Source organism: Erinaceus europaeus, chromosome 8, assembly GCF_950295315.1.
Source record: "Erinaceus europaeus chromosome 8, mEriEur2.1, whole genome shotgun sequence".
NCBI lineage: Eukaryota > Metazoa > Chordata > Mammalia > Eulipotyphla > Erinaceidae > Erinaceus > Erinaceus europaeus.
Window position 1 is genome coordinate 6,656,005 of NC_080169.1, and position 19,885 is coordinate 6,675,889.

Genomic DNA, 19,885 nt, shown 5'->3' on the forward strand with positions numbered 1-19,885 from the left:
AGAAAAAACACATAATATTCCAAACTTGGGGCAGGCAGGGGACAGGCTGAAGTAACTTCTTGGGGAAGTGAAACAACGACAATCTTTTGGCAACAATGGATTCAGTTTACAGAGTAGTGGACTCCTGGGTAGAAACATGAAGAAGCATTCCATCTACTGCACAGTTTACCACCAGTCTGTGGGACATCTATAATCTCAAATTTTGGGGGCCACATAATAGCGCACCTGGCTAAGGGCACTTGTTACAGTGTGCAAGGTCCCAGGTTCAAGGCCCTGTTCCCTAGCAGCAGGCGGGAAGCTTCACAAGTGGTGAAGCAGGTCTGCAAGTGTCTTTCTGCCTCTCTCCTTCTCTACCTCCCCCTGTTAATTTCTCTTTATCTCTATCCAATAATAAAATTTAAAAAAGAAAACAATAGCAAACATATCGGCATCATCCTTTTTTTTAAATACTTATTTTATTTATTTATTCCCTTTTATTGCCCTTGTTGTTTTATTGTTATAGTTATTATTGTTGTTGTCATTGTTGGATAGGACAGAGAGAAATGGAGAGAGGAGGGGAAGACAGAGAGGTGGAGAGAAAGATAAGACACCTGCAGACCTGCTTCACCGCCTGTGAAGCGACTCCGCTGCAGGTGGGGAACCGGAGTTCGAACCCGGATCCTTATGCCGGTCCTTGTGCTTTGCGCCACCTGCGCTTAACCCGCTGTGCTACAGCCCGACTCCTGGCATCATCCTTAATGTACCTTATGTAGCTCGAAAGTATTCACAAAACTTGAAGAAACATTTGTGTTTTTGATTTTCACAAACAAGTAGAAATGTACCTCTTTCTTTAGGTGTTACATGAGGCTTGATCATTGCCAACGTGTTCTGAGGAGGAAAGAGTAGTTGTATTTCTCTCTCTGCTGCTTCTAAAGAATCACTCCCATGTAACTGGCAGATAGGCAAACTGTCCATTGCAAATTTTGCACACAACCTTAAAGACATCGACTTAACAGTTTGTCACAGCATAACATAGCACAATGTTATATTTTATACAATGTGTATAAAAGTCTCAAAATTAATCAAGCAACAGCAGTTCATTTCCGACATAGGCACTGCGTAAAATGAAGTTGACCAGTGAAAATAGTTCACGTGGGGAGTATGCTGCTTTGCTGTGTGTGGGACCCAGGATCGAGCCTTACTCTACCCCACTGAAGGAAGCTTCGGTGCTATGGTGTCTGCCTGTGTAAAAATAAATACATACAATGAAGTTTTTTGAAACCTGCTACTCCCTACAAGGAGGGTAGTCATCATAAACTGTGAAGCTACTGGCATGTGAATATAGTAGTGACTATGGACAGAAAACCATGAAAGGAGGGTTGTATGTCTTGGTGAAGTGAAAAAGCATAGACTGTATCCACTTGATTGCATTATTTGTCAGTTATGTGTTACTAGGCCATTGATATCTCTGGAATTTGGTTGTCTAAGACATAAATATCATCATAAAACCTGATTTTGAGCATGTTGGCAGATGATACATTTGAAACATACAGAGCTCCCAGTAAACATTTCATTTACTTCTTTCACCACTAAATAGTGATCAAACACTAGAAATGTAACTCTTTATAAAAAAAAGTATCAGTGGAAATCAATTTCAGATTCCCAGTCAGGATCATTTTAGTCTAGTGAACAAATATATCTGTATTGGTATATATCCAGAAACAAAATAGTTCCCATGAAAGGAGTTTGGCGTCTGTAACAGGACTCCTACCAGTCTGAGAACCCTTCTTGGGCTTCTTCCACAGAGATTGGTCCCACTAACTCTTTCCAGTGTTTCAGACCTTGGCTTCTTAATAAAACAAGGGCAAGTGATGGGCCTCTATTAAAAAAAGAGAAAAAATCATTAATGAGTGTGTGGCATGGTAGCTAATTATACTGACTGCAAACAACACAACTTTACTGGTGAAGTAGACAGAAATGCGTCAAAACATTTTATTGTTGGGGGTTGGGCAGTAGCGCCGCTGGTTAAGCGCACCTAGCGTGAAGCACGAGGACCAGCATAAGGATCCTGGTTTGAACCCCTGTCTTCCCACCTGCGGGGGGGGGGGGGGGGGGGGGAGGGGATACGCTTCACAGGCAGCGAAGCAGGTCTGCAGGTGTCTATCTTTCTCTCCCCTTTTCTGTCTTCCCCTCCTCTCTTCCTTTCTCTCTGTCCTGTCCAACAACAAAGACATCAATAACAACAACAATAATAACCACAACAACGATAAAACAACAAGGGTAAGAAAAGGGAAAAAATAGCCTCCAGGAGCAGTGGATTCGTGATGCCGGCACCAAGCTCCAGCAATAACCCTGGAGGCAAAAATAATTATTATCAAGGGTCTGAAATTGATTTCCACTGTCCTACTTTCGAAAGCTTTCAAAAGGCAGAGATAGGGAGAAAAGAGGAGAGTCTTGGTCCTGACTTGGTTGGGCCATATACATTTCCCACACTTCTATGGATTCATATATGCCCTTGTAGTGTTTCAGTCATAGGTGATACTTCATTAACTCCTCTAGAAACTTCACATATTCCTATTTAATTCTTCTCCTAGGACTAGTAATCTCTATGAATGTCAAAGCCCTCGTTGATAACTAATACGTTCTCTGCTTGGATTGAAGAAATACACATCTTGGACGTCAGTCATTGGATTTAACTTGATTTTTTTTTTTATTTAAGAAAGGATTAATTAACAAAACCATAGGGTAGGAGGGCTACAACTCCACACAATTCCCACCACCCAATCTCCATATCCCACCCCCTCCCCTGATAGCTTTCCCATTCTCTAGACCTCTGGGAGCATGGACCCAGGGTCATTGTGGGTTGCAGAAGGTAGAAGGTCTGGCTTCTGTAATTGTTTCCCCGCTGAACATGGGCATTGACCGGTCGGTCCATACTCCCAGTCTGCCTCTCTCTTTCCCTAGTAGGGTGTGTCTCTGGGGAAGCTGATTTAACTTGATTTTAACAACTTCACCTGTGATCTTCCCACCGCTCCTGGAATATTCCAGGAGGAGGGGAGTAAACTGATGTTTGGGCAGATAACTGAGAGGAAAGGGAGATTGTATTAATGTGGGGAGATTTGGAGTCTTAGAAGGAGGTGTCGAGTGGTGGTGCCCCTGGTTGAGTGCACATGTTACAGTGCGCAGGGATCCAGGTTCAAGTCCCTGGTCCTCACCTGCGGGGGCTTGGGGAGTGTGTGTGGGAGCTCTGCAAGTGGTGAAGCAGGCTGCAGGCGTCTCTCTCCCCTCTCTCCTCCTTCCTCTCTTGATTTCTGGCTGTCTCTAGCCAATAAATAAAGGTAATAAAAAATTAAAATAAACAAAAAAGAAACTTAGAAAGAGCGCATAGTTAAGAGAAGACTGAAATGTTTTAAGAATAATCGGTCTGTGCTTTCAAAACCTGAGGTCTAGTTTACCTGGTCATATTTCCTATAAGAGTTCCATAATAATCTTCATCTTCAAATCTCTTGCACAGTGTTCGTGCTTCTACTTCCGATAATACTAATTGCCTTTCCATTAGTATTTTGAAGCCTTCATTTTGAATAACTTTCAAAACATCCTCTAAATAAGGTCACATAACAAGTTTTAAATGGATAAGCTATTAGAGATATACAGAGGTTAAACACAGTTTACTGTCGTGAATGTATTTATTCTCCTGAAGTTTACAAGTTTGAAGATATAGTTTACTGAGTATAAATTTAAGGTAAACAATATTCTCCGCATATCAAATCATGACACGATTTCCAAATTTTCATCTCATAGAAGTCATGGACACTCTTAGCATTATCTCATTACTAAACATATTAACATTTAACATTGTTAAATATTTTTGTTTTATTTAATAAACATATTCTTCTGGTACATACACATGCATGTGATTTGTAGACAGTCACTAAAATAACCAACAGAATTATCCACGTACCTGTCTACAAAAGAACAAGATCAGCCTGGCAGAAGGCTTTTCCTTGCAACACAAAAGGTCAAGAACCAGGTTTGAGTCCCTGAATACTACATAAAGCACTAAGCAGGGGGAAACTATAAGCAGAGGAGTGGTGCTGTGATGTCTCTCCTTCACTCGCTGTTTCTCTCCCTCTCTGATTTTCACCCTCTAGTTAAAAGGTAAAAAAATAATAATAAGGGCAGAGGTAGATAGCATAATGGTTATACAAAGAGACTGTCTTGCCTGAAGCTCTGAAGTCCAAGGTTCAATCCCTATACCACCATAAGCCAGAGCTGAGCATTACTCTGGTAAATAAATATATATATATGTAAATAAAATAAAATAATAATAAAATGTAAAAAAGGTGACGGGCCTCCGTGAGAATTCTGGTGACAAAATACAAATTCATAACTTTTTTTCAAATTTTGTTTAACAATATGATTCAAGGCAGGGCAAACAGCATAATGGTTATGCCAGAGTCTTCTCTCTCCATATCTCTCTCTCATTCGAAAATTTTTTTACAGCGGGGGGAGATAGCATAATGGTTATGCAAAGAAACTCTCATGCCTGAGGCTCCAAAGTCCTAGGTTCAATCCCCTGCAGCACCATAAGCCAGAGCTGAGCAGTGCTCTGGTTAAAAAATAAAAATTTAAAAAAAAAGAAAAAAGAAAATTTTTTCATTACCAAGAAGAAGGAAGTATAATAAATGGATAACAATTTAAACCCAAATGTTAGAAAAAGAACAGAGAGATAAAATCCAAGATATCAGAATTTATTTTAGTTTAAAATGAAAGTTAAGAAATTATAGAAGGAAAATAGCTGAGCTGATTTTGAAGAGATCCCACACCTACTTCTTTTAAATAAAGTAAGTTCCTAATAAGTCTAAGCAAGCAGAAATGCACAACACATAAATAAGATACACTACAAAGGAGCACTAGGTATAGGACTGCCTGCCGTCATATTAAAGCAGTTTTTGATGCACCTAGGTCCTATGCTGGTGCGTTTGAAATCAAGAAATGAATAAATATTGAGAAAATGTAAGTTGTAAAAAAAAGGCTGTAATGAGTTATAAAGTTAGAATATATATTGCAGGGAGATATAAAATTGTACCTCTGATACCATCATAGTCTTTAAATTTTTCTCAAAAAAGATTAAAAAATAACATACATTAAGTTGTCTAAAATCATTTTTCACTTCAAAATGAGATATCATCTTGAGAAGGTTTATTAAGAAAATTTAAGTTAGATATAACATATTCGACATATAAAATTCTTCCAGTGTATTTAACATAATGGAAAGTAAGAAGAAACTTGACCCAATACCAGGAAGGGCTGGATAACAACATTCTACCTGCAATAAATATTACCAAAAACAACTCCAATGGCATGGTGTATTATTATTGCATGACCTGTTGCTGCAATTGTAAAAATTGTATTATCCAAGGAACCCTAGGAATGTTGACCATGAAGGAAATTCTTTTACAATTGTAACAGGAGGTCATAAGGTTAAAGGAAAAAGAATATCTGGAATTAATCACTCAAGGATGATCACTGGAATCTGAAACTTAAAAAAACATTATTTGAGCTAGAAAAATTGTTCAGTTGGTTCATGCTCTGCCTTGATCTGTGGACAGCACAGCTTCTAGCCTAGTCACTGTCACATGGAAGTTTTTTAATACAGAAGATTTATATATAATCTGTGTGAAAAGTTCGCTATATAGAACTCAGAGGAGAGCTCCGACAGCTAGAGATGTGAAGAAGCCACCATCTAAAAATAGATGAGGGGATCCTTGGAAACGCTAAGTCGTGTGCTATGAGCTAAATCGTGTCCTACCAGCTTGACAAAATCATGGTAAGTGAAATAAGTCAGAAACAGAAGGATGACTATGGGATGATCTCACGCTCAGGCAGAAGTTGAAAAACAAGATGAGAAGAGAAAACACAAGTAGAACCTGAACTGAAGTTGGCGTATTGCACCAAAGTCAAAGACTCTGGGGTGGGTGGGGGGGGGGGGTAGAGTACAGGTCCAAAAAGGATGACAGAGGACCTAGTGGGGGTTGTATTGTTATGTGGAAAACTGAGAAACATTATGCATGTACAATTTATTTATTGTATTTACTGTCTAATGTAAAACATTAATCCCCCAATAAAGAAATTTTAAAGAAAGATATCTCTTATCCCCCATTAATAGGCACATCAGCAGCAACACAGTATTAGTAAGGAATTTTAACATTCTGCTCTCAAAAACGGACACCAACCAAACAAAATTAATGATGACAAAAGGGCCTTAAGTGAGGAAATAGATTGGTTAGCTCTCCTAGACATCTTTAGAGCTCTCCACCCGTAGAAAGTCAACTCAAGTCCAAACAGAACATTCTCAACAATACAGGCATGCTGAGTCACAGAGAGAGTATCAGTAATTCCAGAAGCATCAAAATCATTCCAAGTATATTCTTTTTTTTTTTTTTTTTTTGCCTCCAGGGTTATTGCTGGGGCTCTATTTTATTAGATAGGACAGAGACAGAGAAAGTGAGAGAGGAGGGGAAGATAGGGAGAGAGACAGACAGACATGTGCAGACCTGTTTCACTGCTTGTGTAGCAACCCCCCTGCAGGTGGGAGGGTGGGGGCTCAAACAGGGATCCTTGTGGGTTCTAGTGCTTTGTACTATGTGGGCTTACTCCAGTTCACAACCGCTGCCCCCTTATTTTTTTTTTAATGGAGAGAGAGAGAGAGAGAGAGAGAGAGACTGAGACGAGAGCACTGCTCATCTCTTAAGGTGGTGCTGGAGATTGGAGCCTGAGGCATGAGAGTCTTTTGCATAACCATTATGCTGTCTCCCCAGATCCTACTCTTTTAATGGTAAATATTAAAATGACACTTTCAATGGAATCATATGGAGGCTTCTTCATGTTCTATGCACCAAATACTTAAAAACAGTTTGTGCTTCATTTCTTACCTTTCCTGTGCTGAAGAATATCTGGCCGAAGTAATACTAATATCTTTTCTAATTTCAATTCTTTCTTATTTCTAAAATCAGGGAAGAAGATATCAATAAGCCTATTCACTTTTTCCACGTTTCCTTCAACATCACAAAACTGGGAAATATGTTGTCTTTCTAGATATTCTTGTAGACTGTTAGAACCAAAAGCACAGTTTAAGATTGTGACAAAAGGAAGTTCAGTAAGCTGGCATAAAATAAGATAAAAGCTGATATAGTCACAGATAATTGCCCTTTGGTAAAACAAAGACTGAATTTCACGTAAAGGGACTATTTCCATCTATCATCTATTCATCTATCGAAGAATATGTATTTAATTCAACTTTTTAGTGATAAAGAGAAGGGAGAAAGCCAGAGCATGAATTTCATCAGAGATTTTACTTTTTTCTTTTTAATTTGAGCTTATTTTTATTTGATAGGACAGAGAGACACTGAGAGGATACAGGGAGCGAGGCAGGAAGAGAGACACTTAGAGCATTCCTTTGCCAGTGGTGAAGCTTCTCCTCTGTACGTGGAAACTCGGGGGACTTGAAACCATGTCCTTGTGCCTTGTAGCATGTGTGCTCAACCAGCTGCGCCACTGCCCAGTCAGTCCTATTTGTTTTTGTCTTTCTTGCTTTTAGGTGATGCCCGCATAGAACCATGGCCTCACACAGGGTTTGTGCTCCACTTGTGAGACACCACCCTCACCGTTAATTCAACATTTCATACAAAACATTACAGAACCAAATTACATTTAGTCATGTGTGGTTGGTTTCAATAAAAGGAAAAAGATAAACAAGATGAAGTTTGTCAGCTTTTTTCTTTCTGCCACGTAGAACCTTCTGGTGAGCTTCCATTTTTACCTTTTAATTTTGCTTTGTAAGCAGGGGTTATTGATGAGTATATTTCAAGTTTTCAAATATGGAAAAATTGTTGTTCATCTTATTATTGTTTATCTCCAAATTTTATTGGCTTATAAGGAGGAAAAATACATGAGGAAACCTTAATTAAAAAATTTCATTAGGTTTTTCCTTGCAAGTCAAAAATAGGTATTTGTGAAATTTAGCTCTTTCCGTCTGTGTGTGTGTGTCTACATATTGGTAAACACAGATCTATACTTTTTGTCTACTAGCTACTGATCATTGAGAACTCCAAGCACAGAAGTATTTTGATCTGATTTTTGAATTTTTCAAATACTTTAAAATATATTTAACTTTTATACATTTTCAGGTATTTTGACAGCTCCATCCTAATATGTATTGCCTTCTGCACTATATACTTCTTAGTCGAGTTTAGTACATTTCTATTTTTTTCTTTATAGTGAAAGAGAAATAGCAAGGAGAGAGAGAGCTGCCACACTGCTCCACTGTTCTAGACACCCCCTCCCCCTCACTGCCGCCAAGTGGGGACCAGGGGCTTGGCCCAGATTGCTTGCATATGTGTGTGCTCAACCAGGTGTATCACTACCAAGCTCTGTATTATTAATGTCTAATTTGAAGACTTTACCCAGGCTTTCCTCTCCCCATGGTCAGAGAAAAAGACCTAGTGAAAAACTGTGTAGATGTATATTTCACAGCCAAACATGAAACAATGGGTTAGTAAAGTTTAATTCTATTAAGTAAAACAAATGTATGCCTAAGTACATACAGGTGTATAAAAGAAGCAGTACAGTTTTTGTTTGTAAAACAAAAAATCTAAAATGGGCACAAAGACACATCCTAGTGAAAACTATCCAAAGCCAAGGATAAGGAAAAAAAACACCGCAGGCTGCTAAGGAAAGAACTCAAAGAAACTCAAAGAAGCAAAAGGGTCTTGGTGATAGACTCAGATGTTGGTGAACCAAAGCCACTTTAAAGAAACTATATAAAAATAAATAAAACAATATATAAAAAATAAACATAATTATTTAGAAAAAATATTTGACTTCCACATAAAAAAATAAAATGATTTTCTGTAGATTTTTGAACATTATGTTTATTACACTTTATTACCTATTAATACATTGTAACGAATACATTTTTTTACAGTGAGCTACCTGTCCCGCTTGGCCTTGCTTTCTATTGACGCGCGCTTAACTTCCACCTCAGATTCATTTTCAAAGATTTCTCCGTACTCATCAAGATTAGGATTCTCTGCCTCCTCTTCATCTCCTTGAGATATAACTACAATATAACTTAGGCCACTCGTCATAAAGGAGACAAAATCTTCAAAGTCAGGCTAAAACATAAGTAAAAGAATAAAATTCTCTTGAAGTTGCTAAAATGGGTGGTCTCAAGTCACTAGCCTGATTCAAGCGACATCTTGCCTTTCTTGGCAAGGTAATGCCATCCTTTGATATCTCCTGTCAAACTCAGCCTTGAATCATAGTTCAGCAGGAACTTACCTTAATGATGGCCTAGTAACTATTATCAGATTTTAGGATGCTTTTAGTTCATATGGTGGGGTGGTAAAAACATAGATTCCTGAATTCTGTTAAGGGACTCAGGGAAAGCCCCAGGGATTCAAATTTCTCAGTAGTTTCTCAGGTAATATTGATGTAACTATTGTAGTTCTATACTTTCACAGGTGTAGAAACTAGGGTCAAGGAAGATGATTTGAGTAGTGTAGCTTTTTTGGTTGGTCAACTCATTTGTTTGATTTTGTATAATGAGTATTTAAAGCTTATAGAAATTCATAATATTTGAAAACACAGTGGCTTAAAAAAAATTTTTTTTTCTTACCTGGTCTGCTATATCACTATAGACATCCCTTACTTCTTCCTCAGTGAATATTGTTCCAGTCTCTGCTTCGATGACAAATCCTGCACTGATAATCTTCAATTTGAGAATGGTGTTAGATCCAAGCATGTTGTAGGACCACATGAAAAACACAGCAAAGACATTTATTTAATGAACTTACCAGCTCATTCAGACCTGCATGCTTTTCATGTCATGACCTCAGCACAATCCCCAGAGCACTCGCATATAAGTTTTCAAAGCCAGATCAAAACACTGTACAATAGTTCTACTACCTAACTGAATTGCCTCAGAATATAAAAAAATTATGTGAAGAAAAGCTGTCCTAGTTTCCTGAATAACTGGCAAAAAAAAAAAAAGAAATTTACAAGCACTTCTTTGTTATCCTTTTTCAAGATTGTTTTAAATTTAAGATTGTGTTATAACTCACAATCTAGTCTAACTTTATCCTTTTGAAAAAAAAAGATGTATTTGTTTACTTATGAAAAGAAGAGTGATTCAGAGCACCACTCTGGCATAAGCATTGCCAGGGATCAAACTCAGGACTTCATGCTTGAGGGTCCAGCACTGTGTCACCTCATAGGCCACTAGTATAACTTACTCTTGTGCAAACAAACAAAGAAAAAATATTCAGTTTAAGGGGAAGGACTAAATTTAATAAGTTACCATGCTTTACTATCTCAAAGAAAATTTTGGGGGAAATAGCATATTGGATATGCAAAAATATTTTCATGCCTGAGGCACATTGAGAGCCCTAGTGCAGTCCTAATACCACCAGAAACCAGAGTTGAGCAGTCCTCTGATAAAATCAATCAGTCAATCTAGTTTAATGAAATATTTAATGTGAATATCACGCAAACATAGTAAAATGTCAAGGAGACATTTTAAGGCAAAAATATATCAGTCCAAAGAGATTTTATACAATTAAAAGCATAATTTGGGTTTAGATAAACTCAGCAGTTATACATAAAGATAATTCAAGCTCAATTTGATCAAGAGTGTCTAATTTCAGGTACAATCTGCTTCCATTATGGAGAAGACATTTAACTGGTCCCATTGGCTTTGCTAATATTGTAAAATATTCCTTGCATGTTCCCTACATCCTTACTCTTCTAACTGACATTTCAATGTGAATAATTTTCAAATGTTCAAGTCATATATACTTAAGGTTACTTAGTGGCTGACAACAGAAAATAAAATCAAACTCATAGTGAAAACCTGATAACTTCTCCACTCTACTAAAAAAAATGCAGGGAGATTATTTTCTTTTTATTTAAAACTCTGTTTTATAGGCTGGGAGTATGAATTGACCTGCAAATGCCCCTGTTCAGTGGAGAAGCAATTACCGGTGGAATTATTATCAGAAACAGGAATGTTACACATGAGAAAGTACAGCAACAACAAATGCTGGGGAGGTTGTGGGTGCAAAGGAACCCTTTTGCACTGCTGGTAGGAATATAAATTGGTCCAACTCCTGTGGAGAGCAATCTGGAGAATTCTCAGAAAGCTAGAAATGGAGCTAGCTACTTTATGAATATGCAATTCCTAAGGAACTAATAATGCCCATCCAAAAAAAAAAAATCTGTTCATAGCAGCACAATATGTAATAGCCAAAATCTGGAATGAAGCCACCCAGGTGTCTAACAATAGATGAGTGGCTGAGTAAGCTAATATATATATGGGGGGGGGGAGATACACAGTGGACTATTAGTCAACTATTAAGAATAATGAATTCACCTTTTCCCCCTCATCTTATTGGAGCTTGAAGGAATCATGTGAAGTAAGATAATGCAGAAAGAGAATAATAAATATGAGATGGTCTCACTTATGAACAGAAGTTGAGAAACAAGAAAGCAAAAACACAAAGTCTATCGTGGAACTTGACTTGGTGTATTGCACCAAAATTAAAAAGTCAGCGGTTTGGAGGTGATTTTAGATCCTAGTGCATGATGGTAGAAGAAGATCTAGATTGGTGGTGAAGGTGTTTCCCAGAAAACAGAGACATTTATACATGCATCAACAACTGTATATACTCTAAACAAATAATCCCCCAATAAAAAATTAATAGAATCCAGTCACATTCATTAGTTGACACACTATCTCTGTGATTCTGTCAATATCATAGGGCCGATAAAACTGAAAATAGATACTACTTGACCCTATAAATGGAAAAATTTTACTAAAATTTTATTTTTGCACTAAAGCAAAAAACTAAGTACTCCCTTTAGTTGTCCTATATCTAAAATATATTATGTATTTCTGAAAACCTACAGGAAATAAAACTAGCTGATGACGAGTTTGCATTTCTAGTAGCCAGCACAATTAATGTGTATTACAATCCAATATAAGAAATATATATATATATATTACCATTTATGTTGATGTTGGAAGAACACAGCTATTTTTAAAATATTTAAGACAAAACTTGCAGATTTTCATAAAATAAAAAGTTTATTATATTATACTTTATTTTATTTTACAAATTTGTCTCTAAACTAACTGTTAGGAATTACTATTTTGAAAATAATTTAGATCATTGTTGGGAAATCTTACCTTTTCTTTAAGCTCTATAACTTTTCCAGTAATTACAACATCAGGTTTGATAATAGCAATACTGTACTGTTCTTCTCAAAAAAAAAAAGATATCAGTTTCTTGGCATAAAGAATATTTGATGAAGGATTTGGCAATTACATATAGAAACTACTAGTGTCTAGAAATTATTGTCCACTGGTAGAATTTATTATGGCATTTTAGCTACCAAAATGTTTCTACTTAGAATCAAAGTATGATTCCTATATTTGTATGCAAAAGAAACATTCACAACACTCAGTTTACACACACACACACACACACACACACACACACACACACCAGTTGATTATCACTTATACTTGAAATTCCAATGCAGGCAAACATTTTAAATTGCGGAATTTACCATCTTAGATTTATCAAAATTTATTTACACATTCATTTTTGCGACCTCAAGGCTTCATGTATGTATAATCTCACAGAGCTCAAGTCCATAGATAATGGAGATGAGGTGGAGATGGAGATGTAGGTGGAGGTGGAAATGGAGATGGATGGAGGTGGAGGTGGAGATAGATAGTGGTAGAGTCACCATAGCAACAGATGAGCTTCTCTTGGTGCTGTAGTGCTTGCACATGGTACTGGGGCTTGCACTTAGACAAATGTCCATGGCAAAGCATGTGCAATACCCCATGAGCTATATGTCTAACCCCTTTATTTCTATAGTCTTAGGATAAACTTTCAATGAAGCACGTTGCTGGTCTCTACTTCCTCTGGAGTATAAATGCATACCCACATGCCCGTTCAGTCCAGCTAAAGCAAAATAAATGTCAACTCTAAGAAAACAACTGTGTGGGTTATCCAGGTAGAAATTATTTTCACAAGTTTTTGGAAGATGGGATGAACTATGAGTATGCTGCTGTTCATATTACATGCTGGATACAAGAGCTTTTGGTGCTGGGAAGCTTCTGAAAGATTGTCTACACAGAGACCAAAGGGAAGTCAGAAGGTAGCTGAGTCTAATATTATATGGACTATCATTAATCCAATCTGTTCTTTCCCAACTGACAGTGAAGTCATCAATATGCATAGAAAAGCCATACTTTCACATTCAAGTAAATGTGCTTACCCACGCTATCATATATTAGTTCTCCAGCATCTTCTGAATCTGAGTCTGCGAGCAGAACTTCCTGATACTATAGTGGAGGAAGAAATTCAAAGAAAATATGATTCTATTTTAATACGATGGTGAAAGAGGTTTTCAAAATGTTGTTCTGAAAATATTTAGCATCTAAAGGATAGACCACAACATAAGGATGTACCTACGTATATCTATCATGATTCCCACTAACATTCGACTCCAATTAAACAAGAATACTTAATATGAAATGTGTGTGTGTGGGGGGGGACAATTGCTGGGGTCTTTCATAAAACAATAACCAATTTATTATTTACAAATAAACATATTTGTATTTTTATTATTTATTTATTTTCTATCTTGTTGCCCTTTTTTATTGTTGTTATAGTTATTGTTGTTATCTATGTCATCATTGTTATATAGGACAGAGAGAAATGGAGAGAGGAGGGGAAGACAGAGAGGGGGAGAGAAAGAGAGACACCTGCAGACCTGCTTCACTGCCTGTGAAGCGACTCCCCTGTAGGTGGGGAGCCAGGGGTTTGAACCGCGATCCTTATGCCGGTCCTTGTGCTTTGCGACACGTGCGCTTAACCAGCTACATTACCGCAGGACTCCCATATTTGTATCCTTTAAATTACTATTACTATAACTGTTTCTTCTTCTTCTTCTTCTTCTTCTTCTTCTTCTTCTTCTTCTTCTTCTTCTTCTTCTTCTTCTTCTTCTTCTTCTTCTTCTTCTTCTTCTTCTTCTTCTTCTTCTTCTTCTTCTTCTTTCTTCTTCTTTCTTCTTCTTCTTCTTCTTCTTCTTCTTCTTCTTCTTCTTCTTCTTCTTCTTCTTCTTCTTCTTCTTCTTCTTCTTCTTCTTCTTCTTCTCCTTCTCCTTCTCCTTCTCCTTCTCCTTCTCCTTCTCCTTCTCCTTCTCCTTCTTCCCCTTCCCCTTCCCCTTCCCCTTCTTCTTCTTCTTCTTCCTCCTCCTCCTCCTCCTCCTCCTCCTCCTCCTCCTCCTCCTCCTCCTTCTCCTTCTCATTCTTATTCTTATTCTTATTTTTTTTATTTACTAGAGCACTGCTCAGCTCTGGCTTATAGTGGGGCATGGAACTGTTCCTGGAACCTGGGAGCCTCAGGTATGAGAATCTGCTTTTTTAAAACCTTTTTATTTATTTATTTATTATTGGATAGAGACAAAGAAAATTGAGAGGGAAGGAAGAGGCAGAGAGGGGAAAAAGACAGAGACACCTGCAGACCTGCTTCAGCACTTGTGAAGTTTTCCCTCTGCAGGTGGGCACCAAGGTCTTGAATCTGAGCCTTTGCACACTTAAATGTGTGGTCTTAACCAGGTGCAGTACTGCCTGGTCCCTTTAAATTTATTTTTATTTATTTATTTTGGATAGAAACAGAAGTTGAGAAAGAAGAGGGTATAGGAGAGACAGAGAAACACCTGAAACACTGATTTACCACTCATGAAGCTTTCCCCCTACACGTGGGGACTGGGGGCTTAAACCCAGGTCCTTGTTTGCGCGTTGTAGCGTGTGTACTCAACCAGCTGTGCTACCACCCAACTCCCTGTATATATTTATATTTTCATATATCTTGGGGTCTTACTCTAAATATTCTACTATTCAGAATATGGTACTTTTCTTTTTCTGTCATTTATCAATCTATTGTATTCCTCTATCCATATCAATAAATGTAGAGCTAAGTCATACTATGGCTGTTCTACTGTAAGAATTCTCATAATTTATAAGGTAAAATACAGATGTTCTGTGTAATCTATTCACTGTTGTTAGGCATTTACGTTGATTTCAAAATTGGAATGACATACATAAAATTATCATAAATATCATTTTATATATTTGTCTCAATGGCTCTTTAGGGGATAATTGCTAGAGTGTAATTTCTCAGTGAAAGGATATAAAAGTTGTTTTTTCAAGGTTTTGAATCACATTGCCAAAATACTTTCCAAAGGGCTTATCAATTAAAAATAAATTCCTAGAAAGTTTGAACAATTAATAATCATATAGTTAAAAAATCATAGAGTTATAAATTAGAGGAAATGCTTAAGGAGAAATCATGAAAATATATCACACTTAAAAAGAAAATAAGGGGGGCTTTGCAGGCAGTAGCACAGTGGGTTAAGAGCACATGGCAAAGTACAAAGACAGGTACAGAGGTCCCAGTTTGAGCCCCGGCTCCCCACCTGCAGGAGGGTTGCTTCACAGGCAGTGAGGCAGGTCTGTCTGCAGGTGTCTTTCTCTCTGCCTCTCTGTCTTCCCGTCCTCTCTTGATTTCTCTCTGTCCTATCCAACAACAACAACACCAATGACAACAACAACAACAATGAGGGCAACAAAAGGGAAAAATGGCTTCCAGGCCACCCCACTATCTGGGGCCTTAGTCAGGGAGTACTGGGATTCCCACACAGACATGATAGGCCTAGATCTCAAATATATCCCTCTTTCCATTGTCACTGGTCATCTCCATCAGGAACAACATAATGGACCCCTTTGTGCGGCCCCCATAGGACCTTGTCCTCAGTGTGGATCAACAATAGAGAATATTCCATCCTCCGAAGGGAGGCTGGATAACATACTCTATCTATCACCTGAAGAAGATGGGTCCTGAAACTGGGGCAGCTTGGAAAGTTCCTGCTCATGACCACAGAATGTGAGCTCATACCTACAGGGATGCAGAGGTTACATAGGCTCCTATGCTGAATATGGGCCCCAGATCAAATCAGATCAGTGGGGTTTACAATCAACAATATTTATACACCTTTCCCATATTAGGGAGCTACTCTCTTCCCTGATCCAGCTTTCTGGTCCTTCTGTCAGCCATGACATCACCTCCCCAGATAATAATTAGGATCCACCTGCATATCAGAGTTCAGGCTCAGGCAAACAAACAAGCACACTAGTATAGCCACAGGCCCTTTGGAATATAACTAAAATATGCCTAGTAGCTATCTATAAAATGGAGGACACCCTGACTATTCATCTGCACTATTCCAGCCTTTAGGTCCATGATTGGTCAACAATTTGTTTGGCTTTGTATGTTAACTCTCTTGTCAGCTAGATGCTAGCATGATGCCAAACAAACTTCCCTGGACAGACAACCCCATCAATGTGTCCTGGAGCTCTGCTTCCTCAGAGCCCTTTCCCACTAGGGAAAGAGAGAGACAGGCTGGGAGTATGGATCGACCTGTCGACGGCCATGTTCAGCTGGGAAGCAATTACAGAAGCCAGACCTTCCACCTTCTGCATCCCACAATGACCTTGGGTCCATACTCCCAGAGGGATAAAGAACAGGAAAGCTATCAGGGGAGGGGATGGGATACAGAGTTCTGGTGGTGGGAATTGTGTGAAGTTGTACCCCTCTTATCCTATGGTTTAGTCAATGTTTCCTTTTTATAAATAAAAAATTAAATAGAAAAAGAAAAAATGGGCAAATATATCTAAATATAGACAGACAGCCATAGAAATAAGTCAACCCACATCTGTGAACTTGGGAGAACTACTGTAGTTTCCAGGGGAGGAAACGGAGATGAAAAACTGTGGTGGTGGGAGTAGTGCAGATTATACCCGTTATCTTAGAATTTTGTAAATTATTATTGTCACTAATAAAATGTATTTTTTAAAAAATCACAGGATAAGAGGGGCACAACTCCACACAATTCCCACCACCAGATCTCCGTATCCGATCCCCTCCCCTGATAGCTTTCCTATCCTTTAACCCTCTGGGAATAAATAAGTATTTTTTAAAATGAGCAATCCAACGTACCTGAGGGCGAATCATTTCACCAGCTATAATTTTCCTTTCATCACTGATCAAGGTGATAATGTTTTTATTGACAAGTGGTGCATTTGCACCTGTAACCTTTGCAACAATTTTGCCATTCTGTAAGAGAAAAGATAACAAGAAGGAAACTTTCATTGTTAGGATATATCAAAGAACCTAAATCACCCCAACATTGCCTCCCATTCCCCCATCACCAATAATTCTTTGTCATTTAAAGATAAAGTATTTAACTTGCAAAGTAGTAGTTACCAAACTATCTCTTGGACTACGTGAATATAATGGTGGTTATGATGTGGATATGATGGTGCAAAGAAACGCACATGGGTGTGGAACTATACTCCTTAAGTCTTGCAATTTTGCAAATCCATGCTAAATAACTAATAAGGTGTTGATGTAGAAAATAGATGCATATTCCTTTGCTATAACCTATGTTCATATTTCCCTCGTGTCTGATGGACCTCATGGCAATTAGAGGTAGCTACTGTTGTACCTTCCCCCGTTTTCCTAAGCAGAACAGACTGAGTGTGAAATAAAAGCCTTTAGAGCAGAATCCAGGCTGGCACCAGGGAGGAATTCATGCCCACACAGCAGAGATAAATTCTATCACCTCCCAGCTCCAGAGTTGAATTGCATTGTGTCAGTTTAAAACCTTTAACCTGACTGGCTTTCTGTGAAAACTAATTAACCTTATCCTGCTTGTTTGTTCTGAAATGTAACCAGGCTTTAAAACTCTATTTAAGCCTGTGCTGTTCCTCTGTCCAGCACAGAGATTCCTGGAAATGATCCAGTTCTCTAGTCCACCCATGTTAAACACTCCTCTCTTTTTCACCACACCCTCTAGTGTTTGGGAATAATTTCTGCAACAGTGTTAGTCATATGAATACACATCTCAATTTGTTAAATCAGTTCTTGGAGCTTTACCTCCAATGTTTCCTTCAGCAAAAGAGAAGACATCCTCTATGACAATCTACCAGTTCTCTATAAACATCCCCAGTATTTCTTTCTTTCTTTTTTTAAATCTTTATTTATTTATTGGGTGGAGACAGCCAGAAATTGAGAGGGAAGAGGGAAATGGAAAGGGAGAGACAGAGAGACACCTGCAAGCCTGCTTCACCTCTTGCAAAGCTTTCCCCCTGCAAGTGGGGGTTGGGGGCTCGAACCTGGGTCCTTGTGCACCGTAACATGTGTGCTCAACCAAGTGCACCACCACCCAGCCCTCCAACATTTCTTGCAATATATATTTATAAAATACCTATTTATTCATACCAATCCAGATACAACAGATGGTCTAGAGAAAAATAAATCTGGTAACTGACCTAATTGAATCATAAAAACAAACACCTCACTACAACATTTGCAAACACATGTGAAATAATTTCTTTCTGATATCACCAAGGAAGGCACAAACAATTAAGAACATCCATAAGGATTTATCTCAGTCAAGAAAATCAGCAAGTTTTTATCAGTAACAGGAAGGAATTCTTGTTTTTAAAGCAAAAAGGCAGGGGAGATAGCATAATGTTTATGCAAAGAAGCTTTCATGTCTGAGGCTCCAAAGTCCCAGGTTCAAGCCCCTGTACAATCAAAAGCTGAATTGAGCAGTGCTCTGGAAAGCTGAATTGAGCAGTGCTCTGGTAAACAGCAAACTAACAAAGAAGAAACAAAGTTTTGGTAAGAGATAGTTGTGGAAAATAGAAAACCTAGGTAAGGAATCTAGAATAAAAATTTTGTAGGCAAAATGATCTAGAGATGCAAGGGTTTTAAGGCTGAAAGAAAATGTGACAAGAAGCTAAGCTGAAAAAAATTAGGGGATGCTTGGTGGGAACTGAAGTCCCAGAACAGGGGGAGACCAAAACATACAGATCTTTGTGCATTAGCAATAAAGATGTTATCATTTTTTATTATTGCATGTAATTATTTTTACTTATTTTTAATGAGAGAGTGATACAGAGAGTGAGCAAGAGCAAAGCATTGCTAAACTCTGACTCTTGGTGGGGCTGGGGACCTCAGAGCATCTGAAACCTCATAGCCACAGACTTGAAGGTCTTTTTGCAAAACCATTTTGCTGTTTCTGTTTCTGCAGCCATGAAGATTTTATCTTAGTAGGAAACCTTCCTGTGGAATATTTAAATGAAGATGGTAATGTTCACAAGCAGGGCTGCTTGTAAAGATCCTCTCTACCTACTGTGTAGAGAAAGGGTGGAGAGAAAAGAGAAGTTGCATATAATTTTGAGGTTTTTCTAGAGGTAAAATTGAGAGAGGTGATTGGTCAGTCAATAGCAGCGGCCATAGAGATTGAAACAAGTAAATAAGTTTGGGAAAGATCTGAATCCTGACATTGAAGCTGCCAAGGTCTGATAAGGACTGGGTGTGGCATAAAGAGAAGGCCTTAGGAAGACTTTTTTTTTTTTTTTTTTTTCAGTCTGGCTTTAGAAACTAGATACGTGGAGAGGTTAGTCATCAAGTAGTAACACTAGGTCAAATTTCCCAGGAGGAAGGAACGTCTATGTGTGGGTCAGTTTATAGTAAGATATCAAAACATCAGCTGACAACACAAACCCTGCAGCTCAAATTACGGTACTTAGCTTGAGTTCTTGATATGTAAGTGGTAACAACTGAAACTGTGCGGAGGCAGTTTTTTAAAAAAATATTTATTATTATTTATTTAATATTTATTCTGTTGCCTTTGTTGTTTTATTGTTGTAGATATTATTGTTGTCGTTGTGTTGGATAGGACAGAGAGAAATGAAGAA

The 19,885-nt window shown here is 38.1% G+C and overlaps 1 protein-coding gene across 2 annotated transcripts in view; it reads right to left on the bottom strand.

The window, feature by feature from the left end:
* NME8 (NME/NM23 family member 8) overlaps positions 1–19,885 on the bottom strand; it is a 34,906-nt gene that overhangs the window by 3,108 nt on the left and 11,913 nt on the right. Inside the window, exons 6-14 of one of the 2 annotated variants that reach the window (XM_060195849.1) lie at positions 17,115–17,231; positions 13,330–13,396; positions 12,227–12,297; positions 9,659–9,751; positions 8,974–9,155; positions 6,915–7,090; positions 3,435–3,579; positions 1,751–1,858; positions 822–973 (exon numbers count right to left, since the gene is read on the bottom strand). In XM_060195849.1, the coding sequence (XP_060051832.1) occupies positions 822–973; positions 1,751–1,858; positions 3,435–3,579; positions 6,915–7,090; positions 8,974–9,155; positions 9,659–9,751; positions 12,227–12,297; positions 13,330–13,396; positions 17,115–17,231 (1,111 nt within the window). The remainder of the gene's footprint in view (positions 1–821; positions 974–1,750; positions 1,859–3,434; positions 3,580–6,914; positions 7,091–8,973; positions 9,156–9,658; positions 9,752–12,226; positions 12,298–13,329; positions 13,397–17,114; positions 17,232–19,885) is intronic. The other variant, XM_060195850.1, reaches the window with a different exon arrangement.